Source organism: Hypanus sabinus, unplaced genomic scaffold (assembly GCF_030144855.1).
Source record: "Hypanus sabinus isolate sHypSab1 unplaced genomic scaffold, sHypSab1.hap1 scaffold_1447, whole genome shotgun sequence".
Lineage (NCBI taxonomy): Eukaryota > Metazoa > Chordata > Chondrichthyes > Myliobatiformes > Dasyatidae > Hypanus > Hypanus sabinus.
The window spans coordinates 62,018-84,664 of NW_026779520.1; the positions used below are offsets into that span (position 1 = coordinate 62,018).

The window sequence follows — 22,647 nt, forward strand, 5'->3', positions numbered from 1 at the left end:
CCACCAGCCGACAAAGCCATTCTCTAAATCTGTGGCTTACTGCCGCAGATCTCCCCTACTGACCACCCACCTGACACAGAGATTCCCTCCCTTCCCCTCCCACCGTCATCTCCAACCTTTCTATTCCCAGTTTCACTCCACCACACTCCTCTCCCCTCCCCCTTCCCCCCTCAGTCGCACCCTCTCCCACCCCTCTCTCCTTGATTCTCCTCACCCCATCCCTCCACTCACCTCTCCCCTCTCCTCTCCCATCCTATTCCCCTCTCCTTCACCCTCCTGTCTCCTCTCCTCCACCCTCCTTTCCCTCCCCTTCCTCCCTCATCCTCTTTTCCCTAAATCCTCCCTTCCCCATCCACTCTTGTTCCCTCCTCCATCTACTTCCCTTCTCTCTCCTTCCCCTTCACCCTCTCACCCCCTCATTCCCTCCCCCAACCCTGTCCCCTCACTTCACCCTCTCCTCCCTCCCTCCGTGCATTACCTGTTCCTCCAGGAGCCTGTGGATACTGTTGGGTGTTTGGTTGGCCTCTGTCTCTGGGCCCAGGGAGCAGTTCCCGTTGATGCCACTGGCATCCACTTGCGCCAGACTGAAGGTGTACGACCTGCGGGCAATGGAGTTGTGAGTGGGGACCAAGAAACACCAGGTCCTCGAAGCACTTCTGACTGCATGGGTGTGGGGCTCTCTGCAGAATCCTGCTCACTATGGTTCCAGTAGTACAGGCGGTGTGGGCCAGGAGTGATGCAGGACGTGTGACTCAGGTATGACATGGGATGATCGGGAGTGACCCACAGGTGATGGGGTGACAGGTGATGATCCAGTGTGGACTAAGAGTGATGCAGGGGTTACAAGGAGTGATCCATTGGTGATGGGGCAATGGAGTAGCCCATGGGTGAAGGAGCTGGCCCCCAAATGTGACTGTCTGCACCCTGGGACGTTTCTGTGCCCAGGACGGTCAGTGAGGAAGTAGACTGAACTCACATCACTACTGGCTGCAGACAGCAACAGTCCCAGCCTCTCTCTCTATTGCACTTCCTGTGGGACAGGGAGATGGAGCCTCCTCACAATAAACACGAGGTGCTGAAGAAACAGGGCAGGGACGTTGGTAACACACAATCAACACAGTAACAGGCCTTTCAGCTCAACTCGTCCATGCCACATTTGAACCATGAGTACCTAACCCAGGTGCTGACCTTTGAATCTACCTGTGCCTGACAGTGAAGTAAAAATGGGGGCAAAGAAATGGCAGATGAACTTAATGTGTACTTTGCATCTGCCTTCACTGTGGACACCACTAGCAGGGTTACTGAAGTCAGTGAGCGTCAGGGAGCAGCAGTGAGTGCCATTGCTATTACAAAGGAATAAGTGCCAGGCAAATTCTAAGGTCTTAAGGTGGATAAGTCACCTGGACCAGATAGATTACATGCAGAGTCCTGAGAGTGGTTGCTGAAGAGATAACGGATATATTGGTCATGATATTTCAAGAGTCACTCGATTCTGGCATGGTCCTGGTGGACTGGAAGATTGCAAATGTCACTCCACTTCTTAAGAAGGGAGGAAGACATAAGAAAGGAAATTATAGACTAGTTAGCCTAACCTCAGTGTTTGGGAAAGTGTTGGAGTCTATTATTAAGAATGAGGTTTCGGGGCACTTGGAGACTAATGATAAAATAAGTCAAAGTCAGCATGGTTTCTGTGAAGGGAATCTTGCCTGACAAATCTGTTAGAGTTCTTCGAGGAAGTAACAAGCAGTGTGGACAAAGGAGAGACAGAGGATGTGATTTACTTGGATTTTTGGAAGGCATTTGATAAGATGTCACATGTGAGGCTGCTTAACAAGATAAAATCCTAAGGCATTACAGGAAAGATACTGGCATAGATGGAGGAATGGCTGACAGGCAGGAGTAAGTGAGTGGGAATAAAAGGGGCCTTTTCTGGTTGGCTGCCAGTGACTAGTGATTTTCCTCAGGGGTCAGTATTGGGACCGCAGTTTTGCACATTGTTTGTCAATGATTTAAATAATGCAACTGATGACTTTGTGGCAAAGTTTGCAAATGATACGAAGATAGATGGAGGGGTAGGTAGTGCTAAGGAAGCAATGTGATTGCAGCAGGACTTAGACAAATTGGAAGAATAGGCAAAACACTGGCAGATGGAATACAGTGTTGGGAAATATTTGATTGGTATGATTAGATACATTAGTCACACTGTACTTGGAGTATTGTCAACAGTTTGGGGCGCCATATCTCAGAAAGGATGTGTTGTCACTAGGGAGAATCCAGAGGACGTTCACAAGGATGATTCTGGGAATGAAGGGGTTAACATGAGGGTTGTTTGGCAGCTTTGGGCATGTACTCACTGGAATTTAGAAGAATGCGGCGGGGGGGGGGGGGGGGTGCAGGGATCTCATTGAAACCTACCAAATGTCAAAAGGACTAGATAGGATAGATTTGAAGAGGATGTTTCCTATAGTGGGGGTATCCAGAACTTGAGGGCACAGCCTCAAAATTGAGGGGCAATCTTTTAGAACAGAGATAAGGAGGAATGTTTTTATAGAAACATAGAAAATAGGTGCAGGAGTAGGCCATTTGGCCCTTCAAGCCTGCACCACCATTCAGTATGATCATGGCTGATCATCCAACTCAGAACCCTGTACCTGCTTTCTCTCCATACCCCCGATCCCTTTAGCCACAAGAGCCATATCTAACTTCCTCTGGTGAACCTTCTCTGTACTCCCTCTATGGCAAAAATGCCTTTCCTCAGATTAGGGGACCAAAACTGCACACAATATTCCAGGTGTAGTCTCACCAAGGCCTTGTTCGACTGCAGCAGAACCTCCCTGCTCCTGTACTCGAATTCTCTTGCTATGAATGCCAACATACCATTTGCCTTTTTCACCGCCTGCTGTACCTGCATGCCCACCTTCAATGACTGGTGTACAATGACACCCAGGTCTCGTTGCATCTCCCCTTTTCCTAATCGGCCGCCATTCAGATAATAGTCTGTTTTCCTGTTCTTGCCACCAAAGTGGATAACCTCACATTTATCCACATTAAATTGCATCTGCCATGAATTTGCCCACTCACCTAACCTATCCAAGTCACCCTGCATCCTCTTAGCATCCTCCTCACAGCTAACACTGCCGCCCAGCTTCATGTCATCCACAAACTTGGAGATGCTGCATTTAATTCCCTCGTCTAAATCATTAATATATATTGTAAACAACCGTAGTCCCAGCACCGAGCCTTGCGGTACCCCACTAGTCACTGCCTGCCATTCTGAAAAGGTCCCATTTATTCCCACTCTTTGATTCCTGTCTGCCAACCAATTCTCTATCCACATCAATATCATACCCCCAATACCATGTGCTTTAATCTTCTGTGTGGGACCTTGTCAAAAGCCTTTTGAAAATCCAAATATACCACATCCACTGGTTTTCCCCTATCCACTCTACTAGTTACATCCTCAAAATTCTATAAGATTCATCAGACATGATTTTCCTTTCACAAATCCATGCTGACTTTGTCCGATGATTTCACCTCTTTCCAAATGTGTTGTTATCACATCTTTGATAACTGACTCTAGCATTTTCCCCCACCACCAATGTTAGGCTAACCGGTCTATAATTCCCCGGTTTCTCTCTTCCTCCTTTTTAAAAAGTGGGGTTACATTAGCCACCCTCCAATCCTCAGGAACTAATCTAGAATCTAAAGAGTTTTGAAAAATTATCACTAATGCATCCACTATTTCTTGGGCTACTTCCTTAAGCACTCTGGGATGCAGACCATCCGGCCCTGGGGGATTTATCTGCCTTTAATCCCTTCAATCTACCTAACACCACTTCCCTACTAACATGTATTTCCCTCAGTTCCTCAATCTCACTAGACCTTCGGTCCCCTACTATTTCCGGAAGATTATTTATGTCCTCTTTCGTGAAGACAGAATCAAAGTAGTTATTCAATTGGTCTGCCAAGTCCTTGTTCCCCATGATCAATTCTCCTGTTTCTGACTGTAAGGGACCCACATTTGTCTTAACCAATCTTTTTCTTTTTACATATCTATAAAAGCTTTTACAGTCAGTTTTTATGTTCCCTGCCAGCTTTCTCTCATTTTTTTTTCCCTTTCCTAATCAAGCCCTTTGTCCTCCTCTGCTGGACTCTGAATTTCTCCCAGTCCTCAGGTGTGCTGCTTTTTCTGGCTAATTTATATGTTTCTTCTTTGGACTTGATACTATCCCTAATTTCCCTTGTCAGCCACGGGCGCACTACCTTCCCTGGTTTATTCTTTAGCCAAACTGGGATGAACAATTGTTGTAGTTCATCCATGCGATCTTTAAATGCTTGCCATTGCATATCCACCGTCAACCCTTTAAGTATAATTTTGTCCAGAGAGCCGTGAATCTGTGGAATGTTCTGGCACAGACTGAAGTGGAGGCCAAGTCCATGGGTATATTTAAAGCAGAATTTGAACATTTTCTAATCAGTCAGGGCATCAAAGGATATGGTGAAAGGGCAGGTGTATGGGGTTGAGTGGGATCTGGGATCAACTGTGATGGAACAGCAGAGCAAACTCAATGAACTGATTGGCCTCATTCTGCTCCTATGTCTTATGGACCTTGCAACCCACAGTGTCTGAGCCCAGTACCTGTTCTGTGAACTCACCTGTGCCTGACCCAGGTGCTGGACTCGGGTGCTCTCTCCGTGTAGTTCTCAGGTAGCAGTCCCCGGCACCCTGTGCGTTGTGAAGTGCCAAAGAACCAGCCGTGACTCACTCCCTGCTGCTCAGAGGGATGCTGGAAGATGTAGTCGCCAGAATTGAGCCTCATCTCATCTTCATTCTGGGGTTCGTATGGGTAGAGTGCCTGAAAAACCTGGTAATAACATGAAGTTACACCAGTTAGGGTGTCGTACCGGTATTTAACCTTTCAAATCATCTGAGGTGTGGGGCAGGGAGGGAAGGCTAGAAGACATGTCTCAGTCCTCAAAGGACATCTTGCTCCATATCCCACCTCTCACTGTTTCCCTCATAACTTGGTTCATCTGTAATCTCCAGTTTAAAGCTAATGGCCCAGCAACTTCAACTGCATCACTCCAGACACTTGTCCTGATATTGGGACCAGGAACCCTCTCTGAAACACACAAATTGCTGAGGAACTCAGCAGGCCAGGCAGCATCTATGGAAATTAAAAAACAGTTGATGCTTTGGGCTGAGATCCCTCTTCAGTATGTTCCCCTAAACCCCAAGCAGCAGAACAAAAAAAACGGAGGTTCTGGGAAGTCAGAAATAAAACTGAACCTTGCTGAAAATTCACTGGGTCAGGCAACATCTGCACAGCGAAAGACCGAGTTAAGCCTCTGAGTCAATGATCTTTATTTTCCTGCTCTAGGACAGGGGTTCCCAACCTTTTTTATGCCATTGACCCTACCACTAGCTGAGAGGTTAGGAACCCCTGCCCTAGGAGCATTGAGCCAAAACATTATCTCTTTCCACAGATGCTGCCTGACCTGCTGAGTCTTTCCAGCATCTTCTGTTTGCATGAGTGACCAGGAATGAGTTCACACCACCTGGCCATCATTTCCCCATAATGTCTCCATGTTTCAACGAATGAGGGGAACCCAAGTGCAGGACACCGGCACGGAGACTGAGTTAGGATGCAGACGCAGGCGTGAGCATTGAATGGCAAACAGGAGAGAGAACAGGAAGGCAGGAGACAGGCAGAATTTATCTTGACACTGAGATACTGAGTTTCACAGATAAATCTCCGTACTGAAGCAAAACTTAAGACACACAATCCTAAGTGGCCGGGAAGCGTTAATTACCACACCAGCAAAACCAACGATCTGGCAACTAGTGGGCGCAAAGCCGAGGTTCTTATACTCCAGGTCCTGATGGAAACCAGGTATGGCACAATCAAAGGGAATTAGGAGAAAATGGGGAATTAATGGTCGGGACTGTGACACTCCAATTCTCCAGTGAGCTCATCACCAACCATAAAGTGTAGGAAATGTTTGTATAATCTCTCTTGTTAATTGTCCCTTAGAGTCTGCCCTTGCCTCTTGTAAAACTGAACCACAGACAACTGCACTGCAGCAATGATGCGGACCTCTTGGCCCATCTAGTCTGTGCCAGCTTGGTCCTCTGCCTCTATCCATGTAGTTACAGTTAAACTCACATCCACCTCTTCTGCTGGTACCTTGTCCATACTCCCACCACCCTCTGAGTAAAGTAGTTCCCCTGCAGATTCCCCTTAAACACTTCACCTTTCACCTGTAACCCATGACCTCTAGTACTTGTCTCACCCAACTTCACTGGGAAAAGCCTGCTTGCATTAATCTATCTATAACCCTCATAATTTTGTCTACCTCTTTCAAATCCCTCTTCATTCTTCCATTCTCTAGGGAACAAAGTCCTAACCTATTCAACCTTTCCTTATAACTCAGGTCCTCAAGTCCCAGCAATATCCTTGGAAATTTTCTCCATATTCCTTCAATCTTCTTTCCATCTTTCCTGCACACAATCTTCCAAATATGGCCTCACCAGCATCTTATACAACTTTAACATATCATATCTCCTGTACTCAGTACGTTGATTTATGAAAGCCAATGTGCCAAAAGCTTTCTTTACGACCCTATCTACCTATGACACAAGTTTCAATGAATTATGGACCTGGATTTCCAGATCTCTTTGTTCTACCACACCCCTTAGTGCCGACTGTTCGCTGGTTAAGACCTACTGTGGTTGGCCCTACTGAAGAGCAACATCTCACAATTGTCTGCACTAACTTCCATCTATTTCCTCAGGACTAGAAGTGTAGTTCTGATCTAAGCAGGCCTGGTTACCTCGCGCTCCCCCCCCCCTCCACCCCGTCCGCCCCATACTGTCTGGTCAACCCATCCTCGTCACTTCCACACTGACCGGTCACCCATCCCCATAGACACATTCATCCCACATTGACCCATCCCCCACACCCCCAGCACTGAAAGCTGTTCAGCCCTACAGAAATATCTCCCTTCTACACTGACTTCTTCCCCTCTCCCACACCATGATCCATCCCTCCTGGTAGTGCAGGACCGCCTCCCACCTGCAGTTTATCCCCAGACTGAGACGTCCCCTTCCATCTACCCCAACATTCTCCCCCCCCCCCCATGGTTCCCATGGGAGGTACCTGGTAGTGCACGAAGCGCATGTCCCGGGAGTACAGGACCGCCTCCCACTTGCAGTTCATCCCCAGACTGATCCTGCGAGCTTTGGCCTCCAGCTCGCGCTGGTGCTGGGGAAGGAAGCGATGAGACAAGGTGAGGTGCAGGGGGTTGTTGCTGACCTCCACTTGACAGTCTGTGAGAGAGAGAGCATGGTTCAGTGACAATTCCACCCAGGATGGACAGTGTTGGCTGCAGATTTATCAGGATGTGTTTATTGGGCTTTGTTCACTTGGAGCGCAGGGTGGACTGGTCTGGAGGTGGGTGGTAATTGGGCTCCCACGTCAGGAGAGTGTAGGGGCATAGACTGTCACATCTCTGGTAGGTTAAACAAGAAAGGTCCCAGAACTTTGTATGTAGAGCAGGAGGATAACCAGAGAAATAGAGGGCCCATTAGAGTTCAGAACGGTAAATGGTTGTGAGGACCCAGAAGGTAGTTGAGGATGAACAAATCCTTTACTTCTGGGGTCACATAGCAGGCTGTTGATGGAGAATTTGGAGAATGGGGCAGTAAAACTCTGCCTTAAAACTAACCTGCTGGAGGAACTCGGAGGGTCAATCTTCATCTGCGGGGAACAGGAAGTGTTAATGTTCTATGTCTGGACCCTTCCTTAGGACTCAAAACATCAAACATTTCTTAAAGAGCGACTTCCATACTGTTAAAGTATCAGATGGGATCGAGTGTGTCAAATGTGTTCAGGACACTTTCCTTAATCAGTACATTGAAGTCCCAAGAGAGAGCGTAATGCTTGATCTCCAATTAGAGACTGAGACGGGGCAGGTGACAGAAGTTTGTGTAGGGGGACACTTTGCATCCAGTGACCACAATGCCACTAGTTTCAAAGTAAATATGCTGAGAGCATAGAGATACAGTGCCTATAAAAAGTATTTAGTCCCCTTGGAAGTTTTCATGTTTTATAATTTTACAATATTGAATCACGCTGGGTTAATTTGGCTTTTTTTGACACTGATCAACAGAAAAAGACTCTTTCACTTTAACACAAAAACAAATCTCTACAAAGTGATCTAAATTAATTACAAATATAAAACAGAAAATAATTAATTGCATAAGTATTCACCCCTTTTAATAGGACACACCAAATTATCACTGGTGCAGCCAATTGGTCTTAGAAGTCACATAGTTAGTGAAGGCGTCCTAACTATACATAAATCGGTCTACAGTCAAGGTGTTTCAATTGATTGTAGTAAAAATATACTTGTATTTGGAAGGTCCAACTGCTGGCAAGTCAGTATCCTGGCAAAAACTACACCATGAAGACAAAAGAACACTCAAAGCAACTCCACAAAAAGGTTATTGAAAAACATAAGTCAGGAGATGGATACAAGAAAATGTCCAAATCACTGAATATTCCTTGGAGTAGTAAAGCCAATCATTAAAGAGAAATAATACAGCACAGCTGTAAGTCTGCCTAGAGCAGGCTGTCCTCAAAAACTGAGTGACCGTGCAAGAAGGGGACTAGTGAGGGAGGCCACCACGAGACCGATGACAACTCTGGAGGAGTTACAAGCTTCAGTTGCTGAGATGGGAGAGACTGTGCATATAACAGCTGTTGCCTGGGTGCTTTACCAGTCGCAGCTTCATGGGAGAGTGGCAAAGAGAAAGCCAATGTTGAAAAAAAACTCACATGAATTCTCGGCTAGAGTCTACCAGAAGGCATGTGGGAGACTTTAAAGTCAGTGGAAGAATGTTATATGGTCTGATGAAACCAAAATTGAGCTTTTTGGCCATCAGACTAAATGCTATGTTTGGCATAAGCCAAACACCACACATAATCAAAAACACACCATCGCTACTATGAAGTATGGTGGTGACTGCATCATTCTGTGGGGATGCTTCACTGCAGCAGACCCTGGAAGGCTTGTAAAGGCAGAGGGTAAAATGAATGCAGTAAAATACAGGGAGGAAACCCTGATGTAGTCTGCAAGAGAACTGCAACTTGGGAGATTCGTTTTCCAGCAAGACAAAGACCCCAAGCATAAAGCCAAAGCTACACAGGAATGGCTTAAGAACAATAAAGTTAATGTCCTGGCAAGGCCAAGTCAGAGTCCAGACCTCAATCCAATTGAGAATTTGTGTCTGGACTGGAAAAGGGCTGTTCACTCATGATTCCCATGCAATCTGACAGAGCTTAAGCAGTTTTGTAAAGAAGGATGGGGGAAAATGCAGTGTCCAGATGTGCAAAGCTGATAGAGACCTAGCCACAGACTCAAAGGCTGTAATTGCTGCCTAAGACACATCTACTAAATACTGACTTGAAGGGGTGAATACTTATGCAATCAATTATTTTGTGTTTTATATTTGTAATTAATTTAGATCACTCAGTAGAGTGATCTTTTTCTGTTGAACAGTGTCAAAAAAGCCAAATTAAATCCACTGTGAATCAATGTTTTAACTATAAAGCATGGAAACTTCCAAAGGGGGGTGGGGCGGTGAATATTTTTTTATAGGCACTGTAGGTCTGGTCCTTAGATTGAGATTCTAAATTGGAGAAAAGCCAATTTTGATGGCATCTGAAAGAATCTGGCAAGTGTGGACTGGGACAGGTGGTTTCTGGCAAAGGTTACTTGGTAAGTGGGATGCCTTCAAAAGTGAAAACTTGACAGTACAGAGATTATACGTTTCTGTCAAAATAAAAGGCAGAGATAACAGGTTTAGGGAACCTTGGATTTCAAGAGATAGTGAAGCCCTGGTTAAGGAAAAAGGAGGTACCTACCAGGTATAAGCAGACAGGAACAATCAAGGTATTACAGAGTATGACAAATGAAAGAGAACACTTAATAAAGAAATCAGGAGGATTTGAGGAAGGTGTGAGTTGCCCTTTTGCAGACAAGGTGAAGGAGAATTCCTAGATGTTAAGAGCAAAAGGATTGTATTGGACAAAATTGGTCCTCTGGAAGATCAGAATGGTAATCCATGTGTGGAAGCAAAGTTGATGAGAGTGACATAAAATGTATTTCTTGTATCTGTATTTACTCGGAAGAGAGAAACAGAGTGTATAGAAATTAGGCCAATCAGTAGCAAGGTCATGGACACTGTTCAGGTTACAGAGGAGGAGGTGTTTGCTGTCCTGAAGCAATTTAGGGTTGATAAATCCCCAGGGCCGGACAAGGTGTTTCCTTGGACCCTGTTAGAGGCAAGTGCAGAAACTGCAGGGGCCCTTGCAGAGATATTTAAATCATCCTTAGTGACAGGTGAGGTACCAGGGAATTGGAGGATAGCTAAACTTGTTCACTGTTTAAGAAAGGCTCTGAAAGCAAACCAGGAAATTATAGGCCAGTGAGCCTGATGTCAGTAGTGGGAAAGTTATTGTAATGTATTCTAAGGGACCTGATATTTGAATATTTAGATAGACGGGGGACTGATTTGGGGAAGTCAGCATGGCTTTGTGTGTGGTAGGTCATGTCTAACCAACCTTGCAGATTTTTTTGAGGAAGTTACCAGGAAAGTTGATGAAGGAAAGACAGTGGAGGTTGTGTGCATGGACTTTAGCAAGGCATTTGACCAGGTCCCGCATGGGAAATTGGACAAGATTTAGTTGGCCGGCATTCAAGATGAGCTAGTAAATTGGATTAAGCATTGGCTTTGTGGGAGAAGCCAGAGAGTGGTAGAACATGATTGCATTTCTGACTGGAGGCTTGTAACTAATGGTGTGCCACAGGGATTAGTACTCTGTCTGCCTTTAGAAACATAGAAAACCTACAGCATAATACAGGACCCTCGGCCCACAAAGTTGTGTTGAACACATCCCTACCTTAGAAATTACTAGGCTTACCTATTGTCCTCTATTTTACTAAGCTCCATGTACCTATCTAAAAGCCTTTTAAAAGGCCCTATCGTATCCGCTTCCATCACTGTTGCCAGCAGCCCATTCCACGCACTCAGCACTCTGAGTAAAAACCTGACCCCTGACACCTCCTCTGTACCTACTCCCCAGCACCTTAACTTACGTTCTCTTATGGCAACCATTTCAGCCCTGGGAAAAGCCTCCAACTATCCACATGATCAATGCCTCTCATCATCTTATACACCTCTATCAGGTCACCTCTCATCCTCCATCGCTCCAAGAAGAAAAGGCAGAGTTCACTCAACCTATTCTCATAAGGCATGCTCCCCAATCCAGGCAACATCCTTGTAACATCGTTGTTTGTCATCTACTGTATATCGATGACCTGGATGATAATGTAGTTAACTAACTCAACAAACTTGTGGATGACACCAAGACTGGAGGTGCAGTGGACAGTGAGGAACACTATTGGAGCTTACAGTGGGATTTGGACCAGCTGGAAAAAGGGCTGAAAATAGCAGATGGAATTTAATGCCGACAAGTGCAAGGTGTTGCAATTTAGTAGAACCAACTGGGGTAGGTCTTACACAGTGAACAGCAGGGTATTGATAAGTGTGGTAGAACAAAGGGATCTGGGAATACAGGTCCATAATTCGTTGAAAGTGGTGTCACAGGTAGATTGGGTGATAAAATAAAACTTTTGGCACATTGGCCTTCATAAATCAAAGTACTGAGTACAGGAGATGGGGTGTTATGCTGAAGTTGTACAAGATGCTGGTGAGACATAATTTCAAGTATTGTGTGCAGTTTTAGTCACCTACCTGCAGGAAGGATGCAGGTAGGGCTGAAATAGTACATGGAAAATATACAAGAATGTTGCAAGGTCTGGAGGAACTGATTTATAAGGAAAGGTGGAACAGGATAGGATTGTATTCCTTAGAATGCAGATGATTGAGATGAAATTTGATTGAGGTAGACAAAATTATGAGGGGTTAGATAGTGTAAATGCAAGCTGGCTTTTTCCACTGAGGTTGGGGGTGGCTCTCACTAGAGGTCATGGGTTAAAGGCAAAAGGAGAACAGTTTAAGGGGAACATAAGGGGAAATGTCTTCACTCAGAGGGTTGTTAGAGTGTGGAATGAGCTGCCAGCAGAAGTGGTGCATGCGAGCTTGATTTCAACGTTTAATAGAAATTTGGATAGACACATTGATGGCAGGAGAATGAATGGCAGGACATAGACACGTGAATGGATATAGTCTGAGTGCAGGTCGATGGGATGAAGCAGTTTAAATGGTTCAGCACAGACTAGATGGACTGAGTGGCCTGTTTCTGTGCTGTACTTTTCTATGACTCAATAAAAGGACATGTCCTTTTTTTGCCCTGGATTTGCCTGCCTGCCACTTTTACTTTTCACCTTACTACTTTTTGCTTCTACCCTCATTTTACACCCCTCTGTCTCTCGTTCTCTCTTGCACTTGTTCCCAACCCCTGCCACACGAGTTTAAAGCCTGCTGAACAGCAGTAGCAAATGGTCCCCCTGGGACATTGGTTCCAGTCCAGCCCAGGTGCAGACCGTCCTGTTTATACCAGTCCCACCTCCCCCAGAACTGGTTCCAATGCCCCAGAAATTTGAATCCCTCCCCCTTGCTCCATTTTTCAAGCCACGTATTCATCTGAAATATCTTCCTATTTCTACTCTGACTAGCACGTGGCACTGGTAGTAATCCAGAGATTATTACCTTTGTGGTCCTACTTTTCAGTTTATCTCTTAACTCCCTAAATTCACCTTGTAGGACCTCATCCCATTTTTTACCTATATCGTTGGTACCTATATGCACCACGACCACTGGCTGTTCACCCTCCCACTCCAGAATGTCCTGCAGCTGCTCAGAGACATCCTTGACCCTTGCACCAGAGAGGCAACATACCATCCTGGAGTCTCGTTTACGACCGCAGAAATGCCCATCTATTCCCCTTACAATTGAATCCCCTATCACTATAGCTCTCCCACTCCTTTTCTTTCCCTCCTGTGCCGCAGAGCCACCCATGGTACAATGAACTCGGCTGCTGCTGCCTTCCCCTGATGAGACATCTCCCCTAACAGTATCCAAAACAGTATATCTGTTTAGGAGGGAGATTACCTCAGGGGACTCCTGCATTACCTGCCTACTGCTACGCTGTCTAAGTGGCCACCCCTTCCCTTTCTGCCTGTGTAGCCTTTACCTGCGGTGTGGCCAACTCACTGAACGTGCGATTCACGACTTTCTCAGCATCATGGATGCTCCAGTATGAATCCAATCGCAGCTCCAGACACTCAATGCGGTCTGCCAGAAGCTGCAGTTGGACACACTTCCTGCACGCACAGTCATCAGGGACACTGGAAGTATCCCTGATTTCCCACATGCTGCAGGATGAACAAACCACAGGGCCAATCTCAGCTGCCATGACCTACCCAATACTTGCCTCAACTTTTGAAACTTTCTCCTTTGAAAGGAACTTACCTGGCCTTACCTCACTTTGAGTGAAGCTCATCCTCAGCCTTTTCTCATCAAAGTCTCTCCAGTCAAAACCTCAAATCTCCACTCACTGGCCACTTTCCACAGGCTGCTCTGCTTGAGGTAACCCTCTATTTATTCGTTTGAGCTTTTCAAACTGCTTGGTCACCTGACCTTGATTGCCCAATCAGCTGCTTTTGGCTGAGTATGAGCTTTTCAAATCTTGATTGACTTGATTGCACAGTCCAACTGCCAAAACTGCCAGAATCTCTCGAGTCAAAGCCTCAAATCTCCACTCCTTCGCTGGCTGGCTCACTCACTGACCACTTTCCACAGGCCACTCCACTTGAGGTAACCCTCTATTTATTCATTTGAGCTTTTCAAACTGCTTGGTCACCTGACCTCAATTGCCCAATCAGCTGCTTTCTGCTGAGACTGAGCTATTCAAACCTTGATTGACTTGATTGCACAGTCCAACTGCCAAAACTGCCAGAATCTCGCGAGTCAAAGCCTCAAATCTCCACTCCTTCACTGGCCCAATCACTCACTGGCTGCTTTAGGTGGAGGAGCGGGTAGTGTTGAGGAAACAGAGAGCCTGCAGAGAGACTTAGATGGTTTAGGGGAATGGGCAAAGAAGTGGCAAATGAAATCCAATGTTGGAAATGTATGGTCATGCACTTTGGTAGAATAAATAAATGGGGAGACTATTAATTAGATGGGGAGAGAATTCAAAATGCAGAGATGCAAAGGGACTTGGGAGTTCTTGTACAGGATACCCTAAAGGTTAACCTCCAGGTTGAGTCGGTGGTGAAGAAGGGAAATGCAATGTTGGCATTCATTTCCAGAAGTATAGAATATGAGCAGGGATGTGAGGTTGAAGCTCTATAAGGCACTTGTGAGACCACACTTGGAGTATTGTGTGCAGTTTTGTGCTCCTTATTTTAGAAAGGATATACTTACATTGGAGAGGGTTCAGAGAAGATTCACAAGAATGATTCCAGGAATGAAAGGGTTACTGTATGAGGAACGTCTGGCAGCTCTTGGGCTGTATTCCCTGGAGTTCAGGAGAATGAAGAGCGATTTCATAGAAGCATTCCGAATGTTAAAAGAACTGAATAGATTAGATATGGCAAAGTTATTTCCCATGGTAGGGGAGTCTGGTACAAGAGGGCACAACTTCAGGATTGCCCAGTTAGAACTGAGATATGAAGAAATTACTTTAGTCAGAGGGTGGTAAATCTGTGTAATTCGTTACCTGTGGAGCCCAAGTCATTGGGTGTATTTAAGGCAGAGATAGATAGGTTCTTGATTAGCCAGGGCATCAAAGGGTATGGGGAGAAGGCAAGGGAGTGGGGATGAATGATAAGAATGGGAGGAGGGTCATTAACGGAAGTTAGAGAAGTCAATGTTCATGCCATCAGGTTGGAGGCTACCCAGCCGGTATATAAGGTGTTGTTCCTCCAACATGAGTTTGGATTCATTTTTACAGTAGAGGACGCCATGGATAGACATATCAGAATGGGAATGGGATGTGGAATTAAAATGTGTGGCCACTGATCGCTCCCTATGCGACTCCCTTGTCCACTCGCTCCCTCCCCCCCCATCCCTTTCCACTGATCTCCCTCCTGGCACTTATCCTTGTACACGGAACAAGTGCTACACCTGCCCTTACACTTCCTCCCTCACCACCATTCAGGGCCCCAGACAGTCCTTCCAGGTGAGGCAACACTTCACCTGTGAGTTGGCTGGTGTGGTATACTGCATCCGGTGCTCCTGGTGTGGCGTTTTACATATTGGTGAGACCCGACACAGACTGGGAGACTGTTTCGCTGAACACCTACGTTCGGTCCGTCAGAAAAAGCAGTATCTCCCAGTGGCCACACATTTTAATTCCACGTCCCATTCCCATTCTGGTATGTCTATCCATGGCCTCCTCTACTGTCAAAAAGAATCCAAACTCAGGTTGGAGGAACAACACCTTATATACTAGCTGGGTAGCCTTCAACCTGATGGCATGAACATTGACTTCTCTAACTTCTGTTAATGCCCCTCCTCCCCTTCTTACCCCATCCCTGACATATTTAGTTGTTTGCCTGTTCTCCATCTCCCTTTGGTGCTTCCCCCACTCCCCCTTTCTTTCTCCTGAGGCCTCCCGTCCCATGATCCTTTCCCTTCTCCAGCTCTGTATTATTTTCGCCAATCAACCTTTCCAGCTCTTAGCTTCATCCCACCCCCTCCGGTCTTCTCCTATCATTTCGCATTTCCCCCTCCCCCCACTACTTTTAAATCTCTTACTATCTTTTCTTTCAATTAGTCCTGACAAAGGGTTTCGGCCTGAAACATCGACAGTGCTTCTCCTTATAGATGCTGCCTGGCCTGCTGTGTTCCACCAGCATTTTGTGTATATGGCCTGTATTGTGCTGTAGGTTTTCTATGTTTCTATCTCTTTCCAATGATTTAATATTATTTCTTATACACAGGGCCACACCACGCCCTCTGCCTACTAACCTATCTTTCCGAGACACCATATATCCTTGGACATTCAACTCCAATGGCAGGCATCCTTTAGCCAGATTGGTCAGGGTATCAAAGGATATGTCAAGAAGGAGGGTGTAGGGGTTAAGTGAGATCCGGGATCAGTGATGATGGAACGGTGGTGCTGACATGATGGGCTGAATGGCCTAATCCTATCCCTATTTCTTATAGGAAGAAACATTTGTAACTCCAGTTGACATAGTAGGTGGATAAATGTATATCAGAGGAATACAGAGCTAAGCTGCATCTGTATTTTTAAAAGAAGTGTGAAACCAGAGCTTTAATCTTTGATATTGTGGTTTTCACTTTACGACTAGGAGCACTAGTTGGCCATTGGGCCCATCGAGACTGCTCCACTGTTCATCTGGCCGCTCATCTACTTGTCCTTTCCCCAGAATCCTCCATCCCTCTGCTACGCAAACAACATCCAGTGGGGCAGCAAGTCAGTCGGAGAACTCAGTGTCCTGTGGTGGGGAATTTTGAGCTGAGACAGAGGGGGAGTAAAATTCAAGCAAAGTGACCGGACAGAGGAACCTAAATTAAGAGGGTTACGGAGTGGGAACTTTTCACAAAGGTAGTGTTATACAAAACCTGTGTCAGAGATTTCGAGGGTGAGAGGAGGAGTCTTGTCACTGGCCAGCTGATTGGAACTAGAGCTCTGCCTGAGTGCCGAGGCTCCTCCACCTTGAGGGAAGTTTTGTGGTGAAGACAGAGGGTGGTGGAAAAGAGCTGGAGATGTGAGATATTTGAATGGGGTGGCTTCCTCTGTCAGGGTCATCTAACTAACAAATGTGATAGAGGACTCTATGGTTAGGGGGTCAGACAGGTGATTCTGTGGATGCAGGAAAGAAACATGGATGGTAGTTTGCCTCCCAGGTGCCAGGGTCTGGGATGTTTCTGATCGCATCCATGATATCCTGAAGTAGGAAGGTGAACAGCCAGAGGTCTGGTACATGTTAGTACCAACGACATTGGCAGGAAAAGGGAGGAGGTCCTGAAAACAGACTACAGGGAGTTAGGAAAGAAGCTGAGAAGCAGAAATGAAAGTGTAGCAATCTCAGGATTACTGCCTGTGCCACGCCACAGTGAGGACAGAAATAGAGTGAGGTGGAGGACAAATGTTTGGCTGAAAGTTTGGAGTGGGACAGGGATCATTGGGACTTCTTTTGGAGCAGGCATAACCTGTACAATAAAGACAGGTTGCACTTGAATCCAAGGGGGACCAATATCCTGGTGGGCAGATTTGCTAAAGCTACTGGGGAGAGTTTAAACGGAACTGAAGAGATGAAGAGGCAGTTGTCTCACAAATACAGAAAGCTTGTAGGCAGTGTGAGAGGGAGAGGCAGGTGATAGAGAAGGGATGGGCTCAGACTGATCGTTTGCGATGTGTCTATTTTAATGCAAGGAATATCATGAACAAAGCAAATGAATTTAGAGTGTGGATCAGTACCTGGAGCTATAATGTTGTGGCCATTACGGAGATTTGGATGACTCAAGGGTAGAAATGGCAACTTAGAGTGCCAGGCTTTAGATGTTTCAGAAAGGACAGGGAGGGAGGCAAAAGAGGTGGGCGTGGTACTGTTGATCAGAGATAGTGTCATGGCTGCAGAAAAGGAGGAAGTAGTGGAGAGGTTGTCTATAGAGTCTCTGTGGGTGTAAGTTAGAAACAGGAAGGGGTCAATAACTCTACTGGGTGTTTTTATACACCACCTATTAATAACAGGGACATTGAGGATCAGATAGGGAGACAGATTCTGGAACAGTGCAGTAATAACAGAGTTGTCGTGATGGGAGATTTTAATTTCCTCAATATTGATTGGCAGCTCCCTAGATCAAAGGGTTTAGATGTTATGGAGTTTGTTAGGTGTGTTCAGGAAGCTTTTCTGACACAAAATGTAGATAAGCCCACAAGAGGAGAGGCTGTACTTGATCTGGTATTGGGAAAGGAGCCTGGTCAGGTGTCAGATCTCTCAGTGGGAGAGCATTTTGGAGACAGTGATCACAATTCTATCTCCTTTACCATAGCATTGGAGAGGAATAGGAACAGACAAGTTTGGAAAATGTTTCATTGGTGTAAGGGGAAATATGAAGCTATCAGTTGGGAACTTGGAAGCATAAATTGGGGCACATGGTCTCAGGGAAATATACGGCAGAAATGTGGCAAATATTCAGGGGATATTTGCGTGGGGTTCTGCATAGGTACGTTCCAATGAGTCAGGAAAAGGGTGGTAGGGTACAGGAACCATGGTGTACAAAGGCAGTTGAAAATCTAATCAAGAAAAAAAGAAAATCTTACAAAAAGTTTTAAAAAAAATCTAGTTAATGATAGAGATCTAGAAGATAATAAGGCTAGCAGGAAGGAGCTTAAGAATGAAACTAGGAGAGCCAGAAGGGGCCATGAGAAGGCCTTGGTGAGCAAGATTAAGGAAAACACCAAAGCATTCTACAAAAACACAAAATGCTGGCAGAACTCATTAGGCCAGACTGCATCTATGGGAGAAGGTAGTGACGACGTTTCGGGCCGAAAACCTTCATCAGGAGGGCCTGGTGAGTACTGCTAGCATTTTGTGTTTTTATTTATTTCCAGCATCTGCAGATTCACTCACGTTACCAAGGCATTCTACAAGTTTGTGAGGAGCAAGTGGATAAGATGTGAGAGAATAGGACCAATCAAGTGTGACAGTGGGAAAGTGTGTATGGAACCAGAGGAAATAGCAGAGGTATTTTTGCTTCAGTATTCACTACGGAAAAGGAAATTGGTGATTGTAACGATGACTTACAGTGGACTGAAAAGCTTGAGTATATAGACGTTAAGAAGCTTTTAGAAAGCATCAAGTTGGATAAGTCACTGGGATCAGATGAGATGTACCCCAGGCTACTGTGGGAGACGAGAGAGGAGTTTGCTGAGCCTCTGGCAATGATCTTTTCATCATCAGTGGGGACAGGAGAGGTTCCGGAGAATTGGAGGGTTGCAGATGTTGTTCCCTTGTTCAAGAAAGGGAGTAGGGATAGCCCAGGAAATTATAGACCCATGAGTTCAGTGGTTGGTAAAGGCATAGTATGATTAGGAATAGTCAGCATGGCTTTGTGAAAGGCAGGTTGTGCCTTATGAGCCTGATTGAATTCTTTAAGGATGTGACTAAACACATTGACGAAGGAAGAGCAGTAGATGTAGTGTTTTTGGATTTCAGCAAGGCATTTGATAAGGTACCCCATGCAAGGCTTATTGAGAAAGTAAGGAAGCATGGGATCCAAGGGGATATTGCTTTGCGGATCCCGAGTTTCCTTGCCCACAGAAGGCAAAGAGTGGTTGTAGACGGGTCATATTCTGCATGGAGGTTGGTCACTAGTGGTGTGCCTCAGGGATCTGTTCTGGGACCCTTACTCTTCGTGATTTTTATAAATGACCTGGATGAGGAAGTGGAGGGATGGTTTAGTAAATTTGCTGATAGGTTGGGGTACTGTGGGTGGTGTGGACGGCTGTCAGAGGTTACAGCGGGACATTGATAGGATGCATAATTGGCCTGAGAAGTGGCAGATGGAGTTCAACCCAGATAAGTGTGAGGTGGTTCATTTTGGTAGATCAAATATGATGGCAGAATATAGTACTAATGATAAGACTCTTGACAGTCTGGAGGATCAGAGGGATCTTGGGGTCCAAAGGACACTCAAAGCTGCTGTGCAGGTTGACTCTGTAGTTGAGAAGGCGTATGGTGTATTGGCCTTCATCAACTGTGGGATTGAGTTCAAGAGCCGAGAGGTAATGTTGCAGCTATATAGGATCCTGGTCGGACCCCACTTGGAGTACTGTGCTCAGTTCTGGTCGCCTCTCTGCAGGGAGGATGTGGAAACTATAGAAAGGGTGCAGAGGAGATTTACAGGGATGTTGCCTAGATTGGGGAGCATGCCTTATGAGAATAGGTTGAGTGAACTCGGCCTTTTCTCCTTGGAGCGACAGAGGATGAGAGGTGACCTGATAGAGGTGTATAAGGTGCTGAGAGGCTTTGACCGTGTAGATAGTCAGAGGCTTTTTCCCAGGGCTGAAATGGCTAGCACGAGAGGACACAGGTTTAAGGTGCTTGGAAGTAGGTACTGAGGAGATGTCAGGGATAAGTTTTTTATGCAGAGAGTGGTGAGAACGTGGAATGGGCTGCCGGCGATGGTGGTGGAGGCGGATACGATAGGGTCTTTTAAGAGACTCCTGGATAGGTCCATGGAGTTTTGTAAAATAGAGGGCTATTGGTAAGCCTAGTAATTCCTAAGGTAAGGACATGTTTGGCACAGCATTGTGGGCTGAAGGGCCTGTATTGTGCTGTAGGTTTTCTATGTTTCTAAATTTGATGAGAGTGGATGTGAGGGAACTTGTACCTGCCAGTTTGGCTGCTGCCTCACAGAAGGCCAGGGCAAACTGCTTGATGACGTCAGTACTTGCATCGTCCAGGAAGTATCCAATGTAGCGAGAGCTTGTGTGAAGAGTCAGAGTGAGGCAGGAGGGGAATCCATCTGCAAACTTGTCGCCAGTCTTCTTCAGAGCTTTGTACAGCCTCTGCAGCTTGCTGTCTTCACACTACAATGAGACACAACAGTCACTGGCCACAGCACCATTCAGCCTGTCAGATTCCTCCTCGCTTGCGGGAAGAAAAAGGAAACCGGTATCACACTTATTGCAAACTGCTGCCATTCAGACACTTCTCCATCTCTCCGAAGAACACGGACTCTGCCCTCACCCTCATGCCTGACCAACTATTCCAGATTTTCTCGTTCACTACCGGTCAGCGTGTCTCCCTCCCTCCACCCTCTGCATGTTCCACAGCTTCTGCTTTCCTGCAGATTTACAATGTCTCCATTCTTTGACATGACCTGGGTTCTCCACCGACTGGAAGAATGTCAGATGTAAGCCAGTGGCTGGAGGTGTGCCACAGGCATCGGTGCTGATTGACGACACAAAAGCTGGTGCAGGTGGGGTTATGTCATACACAGAGTGCCTGGTGAGTGTGGTGGGGCAATGGCAGGTGGAATTTAATGCAGAAACACAAGAGGTTCTGCAGATGCTGGAAATCCAGAGCAAGACACACAAGATGCTGCAGGATCTCAGTAGGCCAGGCGGTGTCCATGGAAATGAATAAACAGTTGATGTTTTGAGCTGAGACACTTCTTAAAGACTGGAAAGGAAAGCTGTCAGAATAACAAAGATGGGGGAGGGGAAGGTGGATAGCGAGAATGAAATAGGTGAAGGCAGGTGGACAGAATGGTAAAGGCTGGAGAGGAAGAAATCTGGTAGAGGAGGAGAGTGGATTATGGGGAAGGGAAGGAGGAGGGATCGGCAGCTGAGGAGAGGGAAGTGGACTATGGGGAAGGGAAGGGGGAGGGATCGGCAGCTGAGGAGAGGGAAGTGGACTATGGGGTAGGGAAGGGGGAGGGATCGGCTGGTGAGGAGAGGGAAGTGGATTATGGGGAAGGGAAGGGGGAGGGATCGGCAGCTGAGGAGAGGGAAGTGGACTATGGGGTAGGGAAGGGGGAGGGATCGGCTGGTGAGGAGAGGGAAGTGGACTATGGGGAAGGGAAGGAGGAGGGATCGGCAGCTGAGGAGAGGGAAGTGGACTATGGGGAAGGGAAGGGGGAGGGATCGGCTGGTGAGGAGAGGGAAGTGGACTATGGGGAAGGGAAGGAGGAGGGATCGGCAGCTGAGGAGAGGGAAGTGGACTATGGGGTAGGGAAGGGGGAGGGATCGGCTGGTGAGGAGAGGGAAGTGGACTATGGGGTAGGGAAGGGGGAGGGATCGGCTGGTGAGGAGAGGGAAGTGGACTATGGGGAAGGGAAGGAGGAGGGATCGGCAGCTGAGGAGAGAGTAGTGGACTATGGGGAAAGGAAGGGGGAGGGATCGGCTGGTGAGGAGAGGGAAGTGGACTATGGGGAAGGGAAGGAGGAGGGATCGGCAGCTGAGGAGAGGGAAGTGGACTATGGGGAAAGGAAGGGGGAGGGATCGGCTGGTGAGGAGAGGGAAGTGGACTATGGGGAAGGGAAGGGGGAGGGATCGGCAGCTGAGGAGAGGGAAGTGGACTATGGGGTAGGGAAGGGGGAGGGATCGGCTGGTGAGGAGAGGGAAGTGGACTATGGGGTAGGGAAGGGGGAGGGATCGGCTGGTGAGGAGAGGGAAGTGGACTATGGGGAAGGGAAGGAGGAGGGATCGGCAGCTGAGGAGAGGGTAGTGGACTATGGGGAAAGGATCGGCTGGTGAGGAGAGGGAAGTGGACTATGGGGAAGGGAAGGGGGAGGGATCGGCAGCTGAGGAGAGGGAAGTGGACTATGGGGAAGGGAAGGGGGAGGGATCGGCAGCTGAGGAGAGGGTAGTGGACTATGGGGAAGGGAAGGGGGAGGGATCGGCAGCTGAGGAGAGGGAAGTGGACTATGGGGTAGGGAAGGGGGAGGGATCGGTAGCTGAGGAGAGGGTAGTGGACTATGGGGAAGGGAAGGGGGAGGGATCGGCAGCTGAGGAGAGGGAAGTGGACTATGGGGTAGGGAAGGGGGAGGGATCGGTAGCTGAGGAGAGGGAAGTGGACTATGGGGAAGGGAAGGGGGAGGGATCGGCAGCTGAGGAGAGGGAAGTGGACTATGGG

At 46.9% G+C, this 22,647-nt stretch overlaps 1 protein-coding gene across 1 annotated transcript in view; it reads right to left on the minus strand.

The window, feature by feature from the left end:
- LOC132386974 (ubiquitin-associated and SH3 domain-containing protein A-like) overlaps window positions 1–22,647 on the minus strand; it is an 82,421-nt gene that overhangs the window by 51,370 nt on the left and 8,404 nt on the right. The window contains 4 exon segments of the mRNA XM_059959334.1: window positions 479–599; window positions 4,657–4,865; window positions 7,161–7,330; window positions 20,399–20,597. Coding sequence (XP_059815317.1) covers window positions 479–599; window positions 4,657–4,865; window positions 7,161–7,330; window positions 20,399–20,597 — 699 coding nt within the window.